Source organism: Talpa europaea, assembly GCF_964194135.1.
Source record: "Talpa europaea genome assembly, chromosome: 7".
NCBI lineage: Eukaryota > Metazoa > Chordata > Mammalia > Eulipotyphla > Talpidae > Talpa > Talpa europaea.
Window position 1 is genome coordinate 50,752,148 of NC_140074.1, and position 21,342 is coordinate 50,773,489.

At 35.2% G+C, this 21,342-nt stretch overlaps 1 protein-coding gene across 4 annotated transcripts in view; it reads right to left on the bottom strand.

Annotated features, from left to right (window-relative positions):
• The window catches only part of AGTPBP1 (ATP/GTP binding carboxypeptidase 1), a gene marked incomplete at both ends in the record, with an annotated part of 95,128 nt that overhangs the window by 14,795 nt on the left and 58,991 nt on the right, over positions 1-21,342 (bottom strand). For all 4 annotated transcript variants that reach the window (XM_084237325.1, XM_084237324.1, XM_084237323.1 and 1 more), the window contains 6 exons: positions 11,344-11,520; positions 13,656-13,787; positions 14,756-14,885; positions 16,130-16,310; positions 17,397-17,550; positions 21,101-21,245. In XM_084237325.1, coding sequence (XP_084093451.1) covers positions 11,344-11,520; positions 13,656-13,787; positions 14,756-14,885; positions 16,130-16,310; positions 17,397-17,550; positions 21,101-21,245 — 919 coding nt within the window. The remainder of the gene's footprint in view (positions 1-11,343; positions 11,521-13,655; positions 13,788-14,755; positions 14,886-16,129; positions 16,311-17,396; positions 17,551-21,100; positions 21,246-21,342) is intronic.

Genomic DNA, 21,342 nt, shown 5'->3' on the forward strand with positions numbered 1-21,342 from the left:
GATTTCAAACTCAAAAAGATAAAAAGAGACCCCAATGGTCACTACATTATGATCAAGGGGACAATACTTCAAGAAGAAATAACACTCATTAACATATACTCACCAAACGAAGGAGCACCAAAATATATCAGACAACTGTTGTCCTCTCTGAAAACAGACATCAGAGAAAACACATACGTAGTGGGAGACTTCAACACACCACTATCAACAATGGATAGATCAACAAGACAAAAAATAAGTAAAGAAACCAAAGCTCTAAATAAGGACCTAGAGCAATTGGGCTTAACAGACATCTATAGAACACTAAACCCCAAAAAAACGGAGTACACATTTTTCTCAAGCGCACACGGATCATTCTCCAGGATCGATCACATACTGGGGCACAAGACAAACATCAACAGATACACCAAGATTGAAATCATATCAACCATCTTTTCTGACCATGAAGGCATCAAACTAGAAATAAACCATAAAAAGAAGGCAAGGAACTTTCCTACCTCATGGAGATTAAAAACCACACTACTGGAAGACCACTGGACTAATGAGGAGATCAAAGAAGAAATTAAAAAATTTTTTGAATTGAACGACAAGGAGGACACCAATATCCTAAATGTATGGGATGCAGCAAAAGCAGTAATAAGAGGAAAATATATAGCAATAGAAGCTCACATCAAGAAACAAGAAAGAACTCAAAGAAACAACCTAATCTCGAAGCTCAAAGATCTAGAAAAAGAACAACAAAAAAAACCCAAAACCAGTAGAAGAAAAGAAATAATAAAAACCAAAGCAGAAATAAATGAAATTGAAACTAAAAAAACAATCCAAAAGATCAATGAAACCAAGAGCTGGTTCTTTGAAAAAATCAATAAAATAGACAAACCCCTAGCCAGGCTCACAAAGGAAAAAAGGGAGAAAGCACAAATAAACAGGATCATCAATGAAAGAGGAGAAATCACAACGGACACAGCGGAAATCAAAAGAATAATCAGTAACTACTATGAACAGTTATATGGAAACAAGTTCAATAATCTAGAGGAGATGGACAAATTCCTACAACTCTACAATCACCCAAAGCTAGATGAAGAAGAAATAGAACACCTAAACAGACCAATTACAATTAGCGAAATTGAAATGGTAATCAAAAACCTCCCCAAAAACAAAAGCCCAGGACCTGATGGATTTACAAATGAATTCTACCAAACATTCAGAGACGAATTAGTGCCTATCCTTCACAAACTCTTCCAAAAAATTGAGAAGGAAGGGACAATACCAAACACGTTCTATGAAGCCAACATTACACTAATACCAAAACCGAACAAGGACAACACAAAAAAGGAAAACTACAGGCCAATCTCCCTAATGAACACTGATGCAAAAATCCTCAATAAAATTTTAGCCATCAGAATCCAACAATGTATCCATAAGATAATTCACCACGACCAAGTAGGATTCATTCCAGGGGCACAAGGATGGTTTAACATCCGAAAATCAATCAACGTTATCCAACACATCAACAAAAAGAAATATAAAAACCATATGATAATATCAATAGATGCTGAGAAAGCTTTCGACAAAGTGCAACACCCATTCATGATAAAAGCCCTTGAAATTCTTGGGATACAAGGAACATACCTCAACATCATAAAGGCCATCTATGACAAGCCAACAGCCAGTATCATTCTCAATGGTGAAAAGCTGAAAGCAATTCCATTAAGATCTGGAACAAGACAAGGATGTCCACTCTCACCACTGCTTTTCAATATAATACTGGAAGTCCTAGCCAGGGCAATAAGACAAGAGAAAGACATCCAAGGAATCCAAATAGGAAAAGAAGAAGTCAAACTATCACTATTTGCAGACGATATGATATTATACATAGAGAACCCCAAAAACTCCACAGAAAAGCTAATTCAACTCATCAATCAGTTCAGTAAAGTGGCAGGATACAAAATCAACATGCAAAAGTCAGTAGCCTTCCTATACACAAACAATAAATCTGAAGAAGAAGAAATCAAAAAAACCATCCCTTTTGTTATTGAAACAAAAAAAAATCAAATATTTGGGAATAAATCTAACAAAAGAGGTAAAGGACCTATACAAAGAAAACTATAAAACACTGTTAAAAGAAATAGAAGAAGACACAAAGAAATGGAGAGACATCCCCTGCTCATGGATTGGAAGAATAAACATTATTAAAATGGCCATCCTTCCAAAAGCAATATACAGATTCAATGCTATTCCAATCAAAATTTCAATGTCATTCTTCAAAGAAATAGAACAATTATTGATGAAATTCATATGGAATCACAAAAAAACCCCGAATAGCCAAAGCTCTCCTGAAAAAAAAAAGAAGGGAATGGAGGCATCACACTCCCAGACTTCAAACTATACTACAAAGCCATAATCATCAAAACTGCATGGTATTGGAACAAGAACAGACATACAGACCAATGGAATCAAATAGAAAATCCAGAAATAAACCCACAGATTTATGGTCAACTAATCTTTGACAAAGGAGCAAAGACTATGCATTGGAGCAAAGAAAGTTTGTTCAATAAATGGTGCTGGGAAAACTGGGTCGCTACATGCAAAAGAATGAAGCTTGACCACTACCTCACACCATACACAAAAATCAACTCAAAATGGATTAAAGAACTAGACATAAGACCTGAAACCATAAAATATATAGAAGGAAATATAGGCGAAACACTACGGGATTTGCACATCAAAGACATCTTTACAGACACATCACCCAAAGCAGTGATAGTGAAGGCAAAGATAAACAGCTGGGACTACATCAAATTAAAGAGCTTTTGCACAGCAAAAGAGACAATAACAAAAACAAAGAGAAACCCCACCAACTGGGAGAACATTTTTGCACCCAACACTAATGATAAAGGACTGATCACAAAAATCTGCAAAGAGCTGATGAGACTCAACAACAACAAAGAAAATAATCCAGTCAAAAAATGGGCAGAAGAGCTAAAAAGAAACTTCTCTGAAGAGGAAATGCAAATGGCCAACAGGCATATGAAAAAATGTTCAACATCACTTGCCATCAGGGAAATGCAAATCAAAACTACCATGAGATACCATCTTACACCAGTGAGAATGGCACATATTAAAAAAACTAGCAACAACAAATGCTGGCGAGGGTGTGGAGAAAAAGGAACTCTTCTGCACTGTTGGTGGGAGTGCAAACTGGTCCAACCACTGTGGAGAGCTGTGTGGAGATTTCTGGACCTACTAAACATAGAGCTTCCATATGATCCAGCAATTCCACTCCTAGGTATTTACCCAAAGGACACAGAAACATCAATTCCAAAGAGCACCTGCACCCCTATGTTTATAGCAGCACTGTTTACAATAGCTAAGCTTTGGAAACAACCCAAATGCCCAAAAATAGATGACTGGATCAAGAAGATGTGGTACATATATACCATGGAATATTACTCAGCATTCAAAAAAGATAAACACATGCAATTTGCAGCAACATGGATGGCGCTGGAAGGGATCATGCTCAGCGAAATAAGCCAAAAAGAAAAAGAAAAATACCGGATGGTCTCACTCATAGCAGGAATCTAGAAAACTTAAATAAGGGACCAGGAAAATGAATAACTATAAGAAAGTGAAAATCAAAATCAACAGAAAACTATGAACCAGAGACACTTTTAGGGGGGCGGGGGCGGGAGGGGAGGGATTGGGGTCAGAATGGGGGGGCTGCAATTGTATGAGGAATATAACAATAAAATTTATAGAGGCAAAAAAAAAAAATAAAAAAAAAATACAGTAACATAAGAAATTTCTTGAGGGTGAAGAAAACTATTTCTCAAAATATTATTAGACACACACAACTTATTAGTTAACACAATTCTGAAAATTATATGTTGTGTTCAGGAGAGTGAGTAGCCGATGGAAGTATTTGGGATCACTGCACTTTCCATTCATTTTGCTATGAATTCAAAACTGCTCTAAAAACAAAAGTTTATAGATCAAAAAAACTAAAGCATGTACATTCTACGATCAAAGAATTGTCTTTAGACATTAAAAAAAACACTTCGTTCAGGAAGACACTTCTCACTATAAAAGCTCTCAATCAATGTAACAATTAACGAAACCATGTAAAAGAGAAATAAGTATTTGTTATCCATCTTATTTTAAAAAGCTTTTTGGTAAGAATTTTTTATAAAACTGGTCTAATGTGCTTCAAAATATATTTTACTTATTTTGTAAAATGTGTATTTTTCATTGATCAAATTTATTAAAACACAAAAGGAACCCAAAAAATCCAATGAAAGTCTACCAGTAGAATCCAAATACAGTAAGAATGCACTACTGTTAGATGCCATACAGGAGACCTCAGGGGCGAAGCCAATCTCAACTCCCCTATCCACTCCTCACCCCAGCCCCAGGGGCTAGTTTCACAGACACTGATGCTTTAAGATGCCTTCTACAACAGGATTGCATAAAGCATCTCATTAAAAAATAATTAACATCCTGTTTCCACATATCACATAGCCCAAGATTTTTTCCCCCAGGAGTCACCTATGGTCTCATGTAAAAATGATTCTCAAGCTTTTTCCCATCCCACAAACTTTGGAAAAGTTATCCACTGAAGCAATGACTACAGATTGGGTGCTGCAGTGGTGTCATGCTACATTGTATTTCTCACCATCATCATGTCCTTGGTAGACAGACTAGAAGTTACTGTTTTTGTTGTTGTTGTTTTTATTTTTATATTCCCCATACAATTGCAACCCCCTGATTTTGACCCCAATCCCTCCTTTTCCCGCCCCCCCCCATGTGTCTCTGGTTCATAGTTGTTTGTTGATTTTGATTTTTTTCTTTCTTATAGTTATTCTTTTTTCCTGGTCCCTTATTCGGGTTTTCTAGATTCCTGCTATGAGTGAGACCATCTGGTATTATTCTTTTTCTTTCTGGTTTATTTCGCTGAGCATGATCCCTTCCAGCTCCATCCATGTTGCTGCAAACTGCATATGTTTATCTTTGAAGTTACTGTTTTAACAAGATTTGCGGAGAATTCAAAAGATATTATACTTTGGATGAATACCATATTATGGGCAATCTAAAATTCAGGTAAGAGTCAAATCAGGGCCTCCCTGGTGGCGCAGGGATTAAGACGCAACCTATGAAGCAATCCGCAGCCATTGCAGCACGAGTTCGATTCCCGGCCTGCCAGAGAGAAACCCACATGGCGGGACAGATCTCTCCTGTCTCGCCCACTGCTCCCCTCAGCAGTGTACTTCGGTCCGTCTGCCTGTTCTGTTTCCCACTCTGTCTCTGGTGAATCCTCGCACCCCCGCATCTCTGGCCTATACCCCAATTCTTGTATATAAATAAATAAATATTAAAAAAAAAAGAGTCAAATCAATGGCAATACTGGAATTTCATTAAGTTCTACTCTATTAGGCCACAAAGTTTGAATGTCAATTGCAGAATCTATAGAATTTGCCTCCACGTGTTACAGTCTGAAAATATCAATATTTAGGCTCTCCACTTTTGTAGAGCAATTGTAATACCTTTATATTTTTAATACAAACCAATTAGAAGTTTATCTCTTTTCAATGTTAAAACCATCTTATCTTTATGTGAGGTATATGAAAATCACTATTAGATTAAGTTTCCTCTTTTTCCAACAGAGCACATGGAATAATTAGCATGACACCTGAAAATCTTTCTGTGGGTAGGCAGGTTTGCTGTAATTTATGTAGGCATAGTTCATTGACCATTAATTACTAAAACTTTAAAATTAAAGCTCACTTAACATTTTACAAGACTCTAATTTCAAAAGTAAAGTTTACTTTTTTTAACTTTTTTTTTTTGCAAAGGAAGTCAGTAATTTTTTTTCTTTTTTTTAAACAGTGTTTGCTTCCCAATACCCCCTCAGGTTGAGTCCCCATAGAATTTCCTTCCCCAAGGCATCCGTGCACCATCGCCACAGTCCCCTGTGCTCCGCCCTCCCTCCCTCTGATCCCTCTCCCGCCTCCTCCCCTGCAGGATGTCTCTGGTTTATAATTGTCTATTCTTGCTTTGTTGTGTTCAAAAGTAAAGTTTAAACTGAGGTTGTTTCCAATAGAAACCTATGGTATCAAATAAAACTGTCTTAGTAAAGAAAAATAATTTAGTGAAGAGACTGCATTTAAAAGTCTCTCTCTCTCTCTCTCTCTCTCTCTCTCTCTCATACACACACACACATAAATCTAAATATTAAAACTTTGGCAATATCTAAGTGGGATGCTGCCAATTCATGAATCATTGAATAAAGCTAATTACAGCTCTAAATTTGTGAGTTTTGTTTTTAAACAGTTTGGTAGAGAGACAGAATCCAAAGCAAATTTCCAGGGCATTCAGTTACATGAGAAACATAGGGATGGTGCCCTCAAACTGAGGACAGCATGTAAGTTCCTCACAATTTGAGTTCAGCTCTTTGCCTCTAGCTCCTGATCTAACAGGCTTTTTTGCCCTGGGCTTACAGTGGATATGGCCTTTGCCCTTGGTTTAGGTCTGGTACCTTTCCTGTTTCTGGGTCACAGTACTATTTACTAGAGTCTGCTGGTTTAATCCACATTAGGAATTGTTGGAGATACCAACCGGGTTGGCTTGAGCCCAACAAGGTCCAAACTAAACTGAGAAGTCCAAGTTTAAGAGTGTATTTTCCATAAAAAGGGAGGTTCCAAGTTCCTTGCCCCACCTAAGGAAGGGTGGAGCTGAGTGGCAAGGAGACTTGTAGAGAGACTTGGGAGAAAAACTTGGAGGAGGGACAGGGAGCAGAGGGATACTGTGAAGAAGCCATGATTGCTTCTTGGCCTTGGATTTGCACTAGGGACACGGGGGACATGGAAGGAAACACTTGGAAAAGACATAGGTGAGACCCAAGGAGAAACTGACAATGGCAGCCTTTATCTTGACTTGTACTTTGATTGTGCTTCCTTTTCTTCCAGACTTGTCTGGGGCCTTCTGCCTCTTTCCTATAGCTCCACACCAGAAAGTGTCTTGAACATGTGCTAAGCTTTTGGGCCTTAGTAGCCCCACTTTGGGCCAACCATTAGCTGGCATTTACCCATGAAGGGATGAGTAACTTTGGGTGCTTCATTTGAAAATTATTATCCTTTCTTCTCTTCTATGCATACTAATTCTATTAAAATTCTTTTTTATTGAAGGTCTGATGCACTATGTTTTGTCTTTATGTGGTAGATACAGAACCTATTTAGAACATGCAAGGTTTAAGAACTCCCACCCCTTAGTTTGCCCACTAACACAGGGCTAGCTAACTGGGTTAAACTAAGTTCAAGGTGGACTGGGCTGAAATCTAGGGTTAGCCAATAGAAATCAGACAAAGCTAGAGGTAGTCTGGGCTACATTTATGGTAAAGGTAAGTATTCCAGATTGGATTAGGTCTGATTTAGTCAGCAGCTTTACTCTGGCTTCTGTGTGGGAACTGTAGAGAATTATAGTTCTCTGCTATTTGGAGTCCTTCCCCAGATTCCATGTTAGGAATTGTTGGTGGCCGTGGCAGTTCTCACTTTGCTTGGAATCAGTCTACAAACCCCATTTTCAGGAGTCTTTGATTCAGTCTATCCCCATTTCTTACTTGGTTACTTCTGGGTTTCACAGTTCCATTTTTCAGATATTGTTGGGGTACATGCACATAAGATAAAAGTAACTGCTAAGAAAATCTTGGAAACCAAAGAGTTGAGGTGGAGTTTAGGAATTAAGTTTAGGAATTAGTCTGGCTTTAATAAAAATCAAGGTTAGCTAACATTAATGGGATCCTGTATCTCTAAGGAGTTGAGTACTCCTATGTTGAAGAACTGTAATCCAGGAAATAGCAGTTATCTAGAAAAATGGCAAGATCTGGATGAAAATAACATAAAATTAGAGTGACCATTATGGGGAACACTCCATTAGGAAAAGCTTTATCTAAGAAGTGCACTTTGAAAGTAAGAGTTCCCATATTACTGAAAGATTCACAGCAAAAAGCTAATGAAAAATTAAAGACATAAGAATTACCTAAAACAGGATCGAACTGACAGGACTCCTACAAAGTTCCCTGTACTTTTTTCCTGAGTATTTACATTTTCCATTTCGAAGAGACTATATGATTGTAAAAATGAAGACTTTCAGGCCTCCCTGGTAGTGCAAGGGGTTAAGTATCACACTATGAAGCAATTCACAGCCTCTGCAGCACGAGTTGGATCCCTGGCTGGCCAGGGAGGGAGCAACCCACATGGTGCAGCAGACCTCTCCTGTCTCGCCCGCTGCTCCTGTCAGCAGTGTACTTCGGTCCATCTGCCTGTTCTGTTCCCCCCTCTGTCTTTGGTGAATTCTCTCAACCCCCATACCTCTGGCCTGTACCCCAGCTCATATATGCATAAATAAATAAATCTTTAAAAAAAAAAAAAAAAGACTTCCAAATGGGCCCCTCCCAGGACTCAAGAATTCTCTAGTAAACTGCTATCAGTAATCCCTTTAAACAGCCAAGGGAAAAATAAAATTAAAATTCTTAGAAAACCTTGCCAAAGTCCAGAAGAACTGGCAGGAGCAGCTCTTTGAAGCTGCTCTATGAAAATAACTCTCAGGTGGGGAGTTTCAATACATGGCTGGTCAGAAATGCATGTAGAAATACTCACTGTTCCAGATAAGAGGTAAAGAAAAATATTTCAACATCCTTCATGAATGAATCCACAGACTTTTTCAGTGCTTTAGTGATGTAAATTTTCTGCCCCACCTTCCTTAGAAACTAGGCCAATTTTTGAAATTCCAAATAGAGAAATTTTTTTCATCAGAAGAAAAAGGGAATTATCTGAAAAATGAGCTAATAAAAATTCTTAAATGTCCTCCCCAACTGTTAGTTTTAAGAGAGCTTTAATTTTTAATTCAATTGGCCCAAGATGTAAACACTTAATAGAAATTAAATTTTCCTAAAAAAAATCAATTTTTCATAAAACTGAGCTGAATGTACTTTTTATAAGTTAGAATATTTATTGGTAAATAAAAGTTAAGGCTGTTGGTTTAACAAAATAGGCAGTTTCAGAACTGATAAGACAAAGCCATTTAATGTTACCTGAGTTTTTTAATCAAATGAGCTCATGTTATCTTTACTATTGCATAATTTTCCAGCTAGACAAGTAGTTTAAGATTTAAATACATATAAATGGAAAAAAAACTTTCAGGCAAATGCTTTGGTGATAATTGAATTTATGGTCTTGAAATTAGTTTTCAAAGGTTTTTTTTTTTTTTTTCTGTTTGTTTTGTAATTTACACCCATACAGAATTTTCTAAGGCAAGTTAAATAATGGAAATTCACTGGACATCTAAATCACTTAAATCATTTTCAATTAAAATAAAATACTAAAACATTTATTACTTAACATAAGTGTATTTACTTTTGGCTTCTTATTACAAAGAAACTCAAGATATTTGTGACATTTGCCAATCTAATGAATGCTGGCATATCAGACAATATGCCATCATTTGCTTCTCAGTTTCCAGTAGGAATTGAGGTCTGTAAAGGTTAAGAATTCTGATTAATGTATGTAATTAAAGCTACTAGAAATAATAAGAGAAAGAAAAATTTTTTTGTAAAGTGAGGTTAGTTATTTAAATTAGAGAACAAAATGTGAGTACAAAAGAGAAGTTATAAGAGGTTTGCAGAAGCAGAATCTCAGCAAAGAAATCTTACGTGTCATAAAGTTGGAAAAGATTTTAAAAATTTGCTATAGGTTTTTAAGAATAAAATTTAATAGCAACAGTATATTTATATAAAACTAATGGTCTCAATTTTCTTTCATCTGTTAAATGGGCAATCTGTTATCCGCTCTGGATAAGATAGGAAAGGTTTTTTTCTTACCTTTAAAGCAAGGATGTTATTACATTATCAAAATAATTTCATGTGCTTCATGTCATTTTAAAAGTTAAGCTTGTCTGTGTCCAAGTAAGCATCTAGATTTGTCTTTGAAATCTTTCATTATTCTTTGTTTACATGGATGATTAATCATTGTTTAATAATAAATCTGTGAATCCTTTGGGTCCAGTATCCAAAATCTTTTGATATTTTTGACAAACTTTCCAAGTCCAAATTCTAAATGAAGTCTTTTTGACCTTAAAATTGAGAATTTCCAGGGCCTCCCTGGTGGCACAGGAGGTAGAGCACAGTGCTGTGAAGCTGTCTGCAGCCTCTACAGTGCAGGTTCGATCCTGGCTGGCCAGGGAGCTACCCACATGGTGTGGCAGACCTCTCCTGTCTTGCCTGCTGCTCCCCTCAGTCAGTCTGCCTGTTCTGTTTCCCACTCTGTCTCTGGTGAGTCCTCTCCCCCTTCTGTACATCTGGCCTATACCCCGGTTCTTGTATAAATAAATAAATCTTTGAAAAAAAAAAAACTGAGAATTTCCAAACCCCTGGAACTTCCTATAAGATTTATTTTCTCTTTAGGAAGAGAGATATTAAAGTAATTAGGCTTATTCAATATGTTAAATTACATGAGGAACAGCTAAGTCTTCTTTAGGTTGTATTTGTACAGGGATCAATGTAAGTGTTCTAGGAATTATATGAAATTCTAAAAGTCGTAGATGTCCTAGTATAATGTTACAAAACCTGACTTTATCTTAAAATGTCACAGAACAATAATATTCTCATCAATTGCATTTAACGAACTCTCATCAGATCCTGGTCATCCTTAAGACTTTTGTCATTTGGAAATAGAGATTATTTTGGTAAAGGTGTTCCTATACCTTTCCTTTAATTTCCTTCAAGGAAATTCTGCATGATAAGAACCCTCTCACTCCCCAAAGGAAGGTGGGTTTGCCTAAAATAATCTTTTCTTTTGCTTATAACCATATCCTACCCTCTTTCTGTCTATAAATACCCTCCATTTTGTATAATCTTTTGCAGCATCTAGAGTAGATGCTATAGGATTCATGAAACATTTTAAAAAGCCAATGGTTCTCTTAAAAAAAACTTTATAAACAAATGTAATGCATATATCATTAAAAGCATAGATATACTTCTATTCAATAAATTAAAATAATAAAAGTTTTGTTTATAATGTACTACTTACACAATTCATTATAAATTACTCCTCAACATATAAAAGTATACTACAAGGTTCTTCCTTAAAAATTATGAATATAAATACATTCAACCAAGATTTCATTAGGATCTTTGCTTTAGAGACATTAAGAAAAAAAAAGCTGTTCTTAAATTGCATGAGACTCAATACCATTATTGCAAATCACATTAACTCAATATAATAGAAGATTGTGGTATATAGAGAGGAAAAGTTTTCAAATATTTTTATGGTTGAAAGCCCTGAGATGTTTTACCTTATATTTTCCCTGATCGCAGCCACATAAAGTACTCTCCATGGTATAGCTTCTTTGTACTCCTATTTCCCTCCAAACTACAACACGTGCTGTGGATTCTTTAGACTTCTCCACTACAAAGCTACAGCTGCTCATGCAAAATGCGGGGGCAATATTGCTCAGTATCTTAGGCAAAGTCTGCAAAAGAATGACAAAATAATATATCAAGAAGGGATTATGTACTTAAACCATTAGTTGTGTTGGAGAATATCAATTTGTACAATTTGTATGAAGAATAATCTGGCAATTTAATTAAATGAGCATCAACAAGGTACTACTGAATAAATGAATGTTATTACATCGTACAATAAGAGCAAAAATGCACAAAGAAAATCTTGTGTAAGTGCTACAAAGACAGATCTAGAGATGAGGACCTGGAAAGATGACCAAGAAACATGTGGAAAGACAAGCTGCATATGGTGTAAACAGAAAAACAAAACTTTTTATACATATGTATGAACATTTACAAATGAATGTGCCTAGGAGCACGTCTCACAATACATATGGTATAAGTGATTCATTCATGATTGATGGAGAGAAAATTGAGTGTTTTCCATTGCTTTTAATAACTCTAACCACTTTAATTACTTAGGGAAGGGGAAGAAGAGCGGCAACACCAAAAAGTACATTGAAGCTCTGCCAAGGGGGGGTGTTACATGACTGAACCTCTTCTTTGGAAAATAACCTGAGGTGCTTATTAAGGCATAAATATAGAAGAAGAGACTGTGGTGGGATAAAAAGCACACAGGCGCATTACTGTTGGACTTTGAGCCTGCCTGACACTGAAGGCTTACCCTGACCCTGAAGAGAGTAAGCCTGTCTTAGACTCATTTGTAAAGTGTCAGTGATAATCCCTACCTTTATCACAGCACAGTGAGGCTCACACAACAAATTCATATGGAAGTACACTAACCGTGATAAGTACAATACAAACATAATAAGATATAATTGTTAAATTTTGTCTGTATATATAATAATCCATTCATTCAACAAATAATGATTTCATATCTACTAAGTATGGGGATGCTCCACAAGTCCAAATCTAAGTTTGTAGCAATGTGTTATAGCGCAACAGGAACACACACAGCCATAAAAATGTGGGAAATTCTGGGAACTATGGGGGTAAAAATCATCTCTCTCACTCTTGAGCATATAAAGAAACTTGGGATGAGAGAATTAGTGAAATGAAGAAATCTGAGAACAAAGATATATGACACCTTCCTCTTTTTCAGAATACTCCTTTTGTCTTTGGTGAAGATATAACTTCCAGGATAAGGTTATTTGTAAGGTAAATTTTTTTCAAACGCTCATGGCTGAGAACACCTTTCTTAAACCTTCACATTTATTGACAGAGTGGAATACAGAGTTTATAAATTGGAAATCTACCTAAGAATTGCAAAGGCATTGCTCCACTAAGTTTTTGCTTCCAGTTCAGATTTCCATTGAAAAAACTGCTGCACTCTGACATGTAATCCTTTGTAGATGGACCTGAAAACTTGCACAAATTTCTCCTGAAAAAAGGCTACAGTTTTCCCATGCACCATTAATGATCTATTAGGCAGACATGTTGGTGGGGGCAAGGGTGGGGGGGGTGAGGTGAGGGAATAGTCTCAAACACAACAAACTCAGTAAATATAAGGAAATAAATCTAATAAAATTTATAAATTTCAGACCAACTGAAGAGACAGATTAGCAATGTTCATAGACAGTAATGCTACATATTATAACAGTCATAATTCTACCTTAATTTAAATTCAATGCAACTCCAAACTAAATTGCAATAGTTTATCCACAAACTGATCCTACAATTCATAACAATAAGCAAAAAAGAGCAAAAACAATTTTTAAAAGAATAAAAATGGAAAATCTGTGCTACCAAAATATCAATTCTTCTAAATCTACAATAATTAAAACAATGTCTTGTTCAGAGAAACAGAAGAATGACTACAACAATAGAAAACAACCAACATGGAAACATGGTATGTAACAGATGGCTTTACAAAACTGTCAGGGGAAGGATATACTGTTTAATAAATGGTGCTGAGACAACTTGTTACCCATGGAGGAAAATGAAATAAAATTAGATACCCACATCTCAATACCAAAATAAATTATGGATTGAAAATCTAAATGTGAAAAGCGAAACTTTTAGAAGACATATCTTAAATGAAAAATGTGAAACAAAAAAAGGCAAAATGACAATATTTGCTAAATCTGAGTAGCTTATATGTTTAATTATTTACTATAGTTTTATGCAAGTTTGAAATAATTACCCTGTATCCCACATCTTCCACAACATCACATGAAGATGCGTTATCACTGGTATGCCATACTGTCTCTTTGATGCTGCAGCCATACATAAATACATTCTTCTTTCGGGAGTGGCCATGATAATCACAATAAACCTTGACAAAATAATATTTTTAAAAAATTTAAAACCTTTGAATGCATATGTTGTCACATAAATCTGGTTACTCTCAAGCCTTGACCCTTTTATTAACTGAGCCACCATTTAACAACTAGAACTCTTAAAACTAACAATATCTATCTATAGAAAGGATCTATAATTAATTCTAGAATTTCTAAATCCTTTGCAGTCCTGCATAAAGCCACAAGTTCCACTCTTTCTTTTGTATTTACTATTCACCAATTGAAAAGTAATGTTATAGTTCAAATCTACAGCTGCAGTCATCACTGCCCCAAGGGTTGTTTAAACATTTACCCTAATTTAAAAGAACAGAAAATGCTTTCCTGAAAATCACTCTGGAAAAGGGCAAGGTATCAATTTAACTTTCAAGAGTATAATTTTTAAAATGAAAAATAAAAGGCAGACTCATGCCAATTTTGCCCCTCTGCAAAGTTTTCTTTCCTTACTAAAGAAAGATTAATTTAAATACTACTATAATAGGAATATTCTAAACAAAAGCTGCTGAAAACATAAACAACACATGTGCATATGGTGCTCTCCGATCAAAACCATATACTACTTTTCCCACATGTACTCAGAGGAGCTCAGAAATAAGCTACTACTAGTTTGAGAATTTGGAAGAATAGCATTATCTCAGTCTTCAAACAGTAAAATTAAATACGTGCAACTTAAAACCAGGGATCACCAATATTCATAAACAAAAAAAAAAAACAAAGGGATTATGAGAATCATAAAAATTAAACCTGATGAAATAAAAGTATGGGTATACTGCAGTAATCAGACATCATAATTAATACATAGGTGATTGATAAAAGAAAAAGACGTTTTAAAGAAATTGCTTTCGAAAGCATTAATATTGAGCTTTTAGAACCAGAAAATATATAAACTAGTAAATCATTAATTAACTTTTTAGATAATCAAAGTACAAACAAATATTCCACTTACCAAAGGTAATCGCTTTACAGCAGCCAAATACTGTAGCAGCCCTTTAGCATGGTAAATTGTAGGATGCAAATCTGGATTTGGACTTTGCCACTGTCTATTCAAATCCTCTCCACTTAAAGAACAGCGGTGACTACACATATATAGACACAAAAATAGAGATTGGTACAATAAACCATATTTATGACTTTTTATTCTATTCCATTAAATATTTCAAATATGTCTACATGTTAGACTCAACCCAACATATTATATTCATTAAACACACCTTAAGCATTTGCCATGTGCAAGATCTTGTGTTACATGTATATAATTGTGTTAAGCTTTTGGATTTATAGATGAAAATTTTCAAGCTATAGAAAAAATTAATTCTTAATTCTGGATTTTTTCCTCCATACTTTATAAAGTTTCTTCATCATCATATTTTTCATTCTGACTATATAATTTTTGTCATTTGTTTATACTGCCTGCATTTTTATTATATTATAGTTATTATGTAAAAATGTTATCTGGGCCCTACTAAGAAAACTAAAAATATGAAAAGGATATGTTCTTGAAAAATATATTCAAATGCATTTTCATTTATTCATATGCATCAGTATTAAAAATAAGAGTGTGATAAGAGAAACAGAAACAGAATTCTAACTGATCAATGTTTCTGAATTAAAATGACATAAAAATCAATCTCATTTTAGTTCAATAAACATATTACTACTAAAAAGAAATTATCCTGTTTCTTTAAAAATCCAGTAATTTACTAAAATATGAGAAATATTCACATTACTTCCGTGAGTAAATAAAATATGATATGTTCAAATTTGGAGTTGCTCATGACAGCTCAATTGGATTCCATCTTTCAGAAATACTATAGAGACCTTGTCTAATTGCAGAATAAATAAACTGTATTGCTACCTCCACTTAGAAGTAGTCACCTTCCTGTTATTTCTAGTCTATAGAACTCCTGTTGTCAGAAACCATACCTCCTCAGATCGAGAAGAGATTAGCAGATGGCGCTAACATTCCAAATCAGTGGAAAGAGATCCCAGAAGATTCTAAATCTACCTAACAGCATTTACAAAAAAAAAAATGAAAGGACTATGAAAGGTATGTGTTAAAAATCTTTTTGTTATCCTAACGTGATTTTTCTAAAACAAGACATAAATTCAAATAATAAACACAGAATTTCCCCAATCATATTACTACTAGTATACAAAATACATTTTTTAATTTGTCTTAAATTCCCCACCAAAAACTTCTTTGTTCTAGAAAAATCACTAGATTTGTTTTCTGAATTACCCTAGACACTGTTATTTCAACATGTTTATACAGGACCACCACAATAATCTACAATATTTCTGTAACTATTGCTTAACTTACTTTCCATTGATGACACCATCTGGATTTAGCATAGGGACAATTTTAAAAATATAGGATTCTCGTAAGCTCTGAGCAGTAGGGTTATTACTCATGAGATACTCCAATGTTCCTTTCATTACCCAACTTGCATTTGTTTCTCCAGGATGTACCCGAGCAGATAAGAAAACGTAAGGGCGATTTCCTAAAGTACACATAAAATCTCAAATTAAAATGAACAGCTACTAAAAGTTTGTATGATGTTTGATTTAGGGCACTTAAGAAATATTTCTATTCAACTGTGAATTGTGATCAAAATCCATAGTGAAATTCAGTGTACCTACTAGGTACACTAGATCTTACAGAGGAAATAAATACAAAATCCATATAAATCATACTCTGAAGGAATTTATATTATTATAAGCATAACACAATAAATAGTAGTTGAATCACTTCTTTCTCAATTTCTAACATATTGTTTGATTCTATAATACCTTAGTTTTATAGAGAACAAGTAGTTAGGGAAGACTTAAATATAAAATTACTTCACATAACATCATGGAGATAAAAAAGGAAAAAAGCAATCTTATGCTTATAACCACTATGACAAAAACGGGATGGGGTGTGTAGTGTTAGAGTGTCTCTGCGAAGAAATTTAAAAGGAAGCTATTTTTCACTATACATTTAGATATGAAAGTCTACAAAATAACCATTCAGTTCATCTGCTCATGTGTTGAAGCACAGCAAGCTCTTGCTCTTTCCTGAAAATACTTCACAGGAAAAATTAGAACAGTTTTGTTTATTAGTATATGTGCTGCCAAAGTGAGCACAACAGATTTTGGGTTTTTGTTTTTGTTTTAACTACCACAGCTGTACATTTGAGGCAACTTTTAAAATATAAACGGCAGGGAAAACAAGTAGGTATTCAGTGCTAGCATCACAAAATTGATAGGTTTCTGGACATTTTGCTTATAAATAAAATTAGCTATAAAAATTTTCATTGATATTACTACATGAACTCTTAAAATAATTTGCTATGTTATATTTGGGTATGATTTCTAAGGATAAGAACTCCAGATTATCAGTAACAAAAATGACCTTAGAGGTCATCTCATTCAGTCCTCTCATTATCAAAATGAGGAAACTAAGGAGAGAAGTAGGATCAGGGCTAGGCAAAACTAGAACCAAAGACTTCTGATGCCTATTCTTAGTAGTATTTCCTTTACAAAATATATATGAAGCAAAGAAAAATAAGAAAAATGGTAATTTTGAGTGCAGAAGACAGACTTACTGAATTGACAGATATGTTCATAATAATTAGATTCTGGCATTGCTGTAATAGTCACCAAGGGACAGCTGTTTCCAGACAGGGTTTCACATAACACATCTTTTCGAAAATAGATTTGCTGAGGATTGTGTGCGGATTCCAATTTTTGAAGATGCATCTTGATAAAAATTTAAAAGCAAAGTATGCAAATAAATCATGTAAAACTCCCTATGACAAATAGAAATAAAAGCATCCACATCTCCACCTAACTAGAAATAAATCAGATTCCTAATCTCTTTTCCAAAACCCTCAAAACCAGATTTAGTTCAAATGTCGGTATTTGGGAAACTTGAAAAAAAAACCATTAATTGTGTGACAGTGCCAGTAGGGTCAGCAGTAGCAACCTCTAATAAGCACATTATTATCTGCAACAAAACACATGAAGATCACTCTAAGTGCAATCAATATGCTAAAAAAGCTCACATCAATTCAGGTCAGGATTTGCTGCTAAATGGAGTATGAAAAAGCTTTTGGTTTTCAAAGACTGCTGAATTTAGAACTGTGAGTAACTGCTGACCTGCAACAATGTTCTAAAACATGCAGAATGAAAATCAGGCAGCACAGATTTTTAAAACAACTTTTCCTGATTTTAAGATTAATACAAATTTATTGTACAATGTCTGGAAAACACAGAAGATACAAAGAAAAAAATTAAAACACCCATAACTGTATCACCTAGATTAATACTAACAAATGTCAACATATATGAACAAAATTATAGTTACATCTACGACTCTATAACTTGCTTTCATCAATTAATTGTTTACACACACACATATTCATAACTATAAATACTATCCCAAATCATTAAATGTTAAATGTGACTTTTAAAAATACAAGTTTTAATGATTTTTAATATATGATTATACCAGAAATAAGCCTTTCAATCCCTCATCTTAAGATAAACTTCATTGGTTCCCAAACATTTGCTTATATTCATTCACAAAATCACTATTTACTGTGTGGTCAAACAGTAACCACTGTGTTGCTAAAAAACTGTACCAGGTTTGGGGGATATAAAAAGGACTAAATGGATACTAGCCTAGGGAAAACACAGAGTACTCTGAGAGGTGATAATAAGGGGAAGGGAGCCTAGCTGGGGAGTAGGAAGACATCTTATCCATAAAATATTTAAATTGAGATCCAAAGGTTCAGTGATGAGGACAGAGAAGAATGGTGCAGGCACACAAGAAGACATGAATTCAATGAAGGAAATCTCCAACAACTGAAAAAAATTCATTATAGCTAGACCAGAAAGAAGAGGGTGAGACATAGAGAACTTGATCCAGAGCTGAGAGCCTGGTAGACTAGTTGTTCCCAAAACATAGCATATGTGCCATTAGTGATTGAGATAAATAAATGACACATGAATAACCTTTTTAAAAATTTAATAGGTATTTTACTGTGAATTAGAGAAACATCTACCACATTAAAGCTATAATTCCGTGGATATTAAGATAAGGATAAACAGTAAAGAACAATTTTTTTAAAGATTTTTTTTTTTTATTTATACAATAGCTGGGGCACAGGCCAGAGGTGCAGGTGGGTGAGAGGATTCACCAGAGACACAGTGGAGGGCAGAACAAGCAGATGGACCAAAAGCACTGCTGAGGGGAACAGCGGGTGCGACAGGAGAGGTCTGCCACATCATGTGGGAATCTCCCAGGCCGGCTGGGAATTGAACCCACACTGTAGAGGCTGCAGACAGCTTCACAGCACTGTGCTCAACCTGCTGCGCCACCCAAGAATAAATTTTATTTCAAGTCTAATTAAAGATAAATTTAAGTAAATAATAGTTCAAACAGTATGCAGAAGTGGTAGACATTGTGAAAAATAGTAGATGAATGAACCATGGTAAGAATTTCAGACTTCACATAAATGGCAAGAAAAATTACTACAGAGTTTTAGGCAAGTTATTTATAGGTTAGATTTGCCACCAAAGAATCCTCCTGTGGAAAAGACTGCTGAAGAAGAAAGAGGAATAAAAGTGAATTGGACTACACCAGTTAGAAATAGGTTGACAGAAGTCCAGGTGAGAAACAATGGTGATGCCATTGGTAGATTTGGTAGTGGTTGTGGTGTTAGGGGGAAAGGATGTCCATACAGGCTTTGTGGACTCCACCCCCACCACACTGGGAACTACAAACCCCATGATCACCAAAGGGAAGGTTGCAAGGACCTGAGGGCCGAGTTAAGCAACTAGGCTCTTGGTTTGGGTATTTAACTGGCAATGTGGCAGGCGGGGGGTGGGGGTGAGGGGTTGGGGGGTGGGGGTGAGGGGTTGGGGGGGTGGTCGTGGCTTGGCCACAAGGCATGCTAAGTTTTTTGCCTGATCTGGGGATCATTGGGATTTCAGGTCAGCGGAACGGGTAGGACGCATTTACAAACCTATTTTCCTCTTTTTCTCCCTGAGTTATTCATTTCCCATTTCCCCTTCCCTTGTAAATAAACCTTTTATCAACCTTTGTGTATGTCTGCAGTTTAGCATTAATAAGTCCCCTTTAAGCACATGGGTGAGGACCCACAGTCAGGGAACCCCATTTTATATCAGGGTTTGCCCTGTAATAGTGGGATTGGAAGAAAGCAGGGAAATTCAAGATATATTAAAAAGTTAACATTGGTAAAGAATAATGTGCAATCATGTAAATTCTAATGCCATGTTATTCAGCACAGAAAAATACCTGATTGCACCTTTATTGTACATTGTGACCTTTATTAAAATAAAGTGCCTCATTTGGTGCTATTAGTCTGGATACCTCTTCCGTTCTATAAATTACATTTTTCTTTCATGTTCCCCTCTCTATTAATGTGGATGCTTGTTTCCAATCCACTCCTTTCTGGCTAAACTGATCATACCTTCATGATCTTTGATCATCAGAACATTCTATTCTGAGATGAAATCTGCCACAGTAATTACCTGAATCTCAGAAGAACCCATACATTGGGGCCTCCCTGGTGGTGCAAGGGGTTAAGACGCAACCTATGAAGCTATCCACAGCCACTCAGACGAGTTCAATCCCTGGCGGGGAGCTAACCACATGGCACAGCAGACCTCTCCTGACTTGCCTGCAGCTCCCCTCAGCCATGTATTTCAGTCCATCCACCTGTTCTGTTCCCCTCTGTCTGTGTGAATTCTCTCACCCCCCGCCACCTCTGGCCTGTACCCCAGTATGCATAAATAAATAAATTTTTTAAAAAACCACATATTATAAGCAATCTGGATCTAGGAGTCCATATAAAAGCACTAAAAGAAATTAATTCCTTACCAAAAAAAAAAAAAAAACAACTTAAACTACATCCACATTTTTCTCCCATAACATTTTCTATGAAATTCAATGCTTTGTGTTACAAGAAGAAATCTCACCTAATTAAAATTTATAAATCATGGAATCTTAGACAACTGTGTATTCTGACATAAAGAAGAAAAGTAAAAATCACATAAAATTTCCTCAGCATTAATTTCTCTTATGTAAATATAAAGACTATACTCCCCTATGACTCCTTTTAATGTTTTATAATGTATTATAATGTATTATTTTTTAAAATCTTCAATACTGAATATTTTTTATTTTATTAAGATATTTAAAGAAATTTTTCTTCAGTAATTTTTCTTCACCCATATGCATATAATACAATAAAGATCATAATACATTTTGATGAGTTTTTACCTGTAAAGTTGAGTATGTATATGGATAGTGATAAGCAAAGTAGCAAACATCATCTTTATGTGGAAAATTGACAGTGAACGTAATTGTATAATAGGATTTCCCCTTTTGCCCACCTGCAGCAGCTGAACTTCTTGAAAAGTGATTTCTGCAACAGAAAAGCATAAAATGTGCATTTCATCCAAACAAAAGTTTTGATTTTCCTCACCACTTTTAGTAAACAGCACTTCAATAGGAAAAATTTT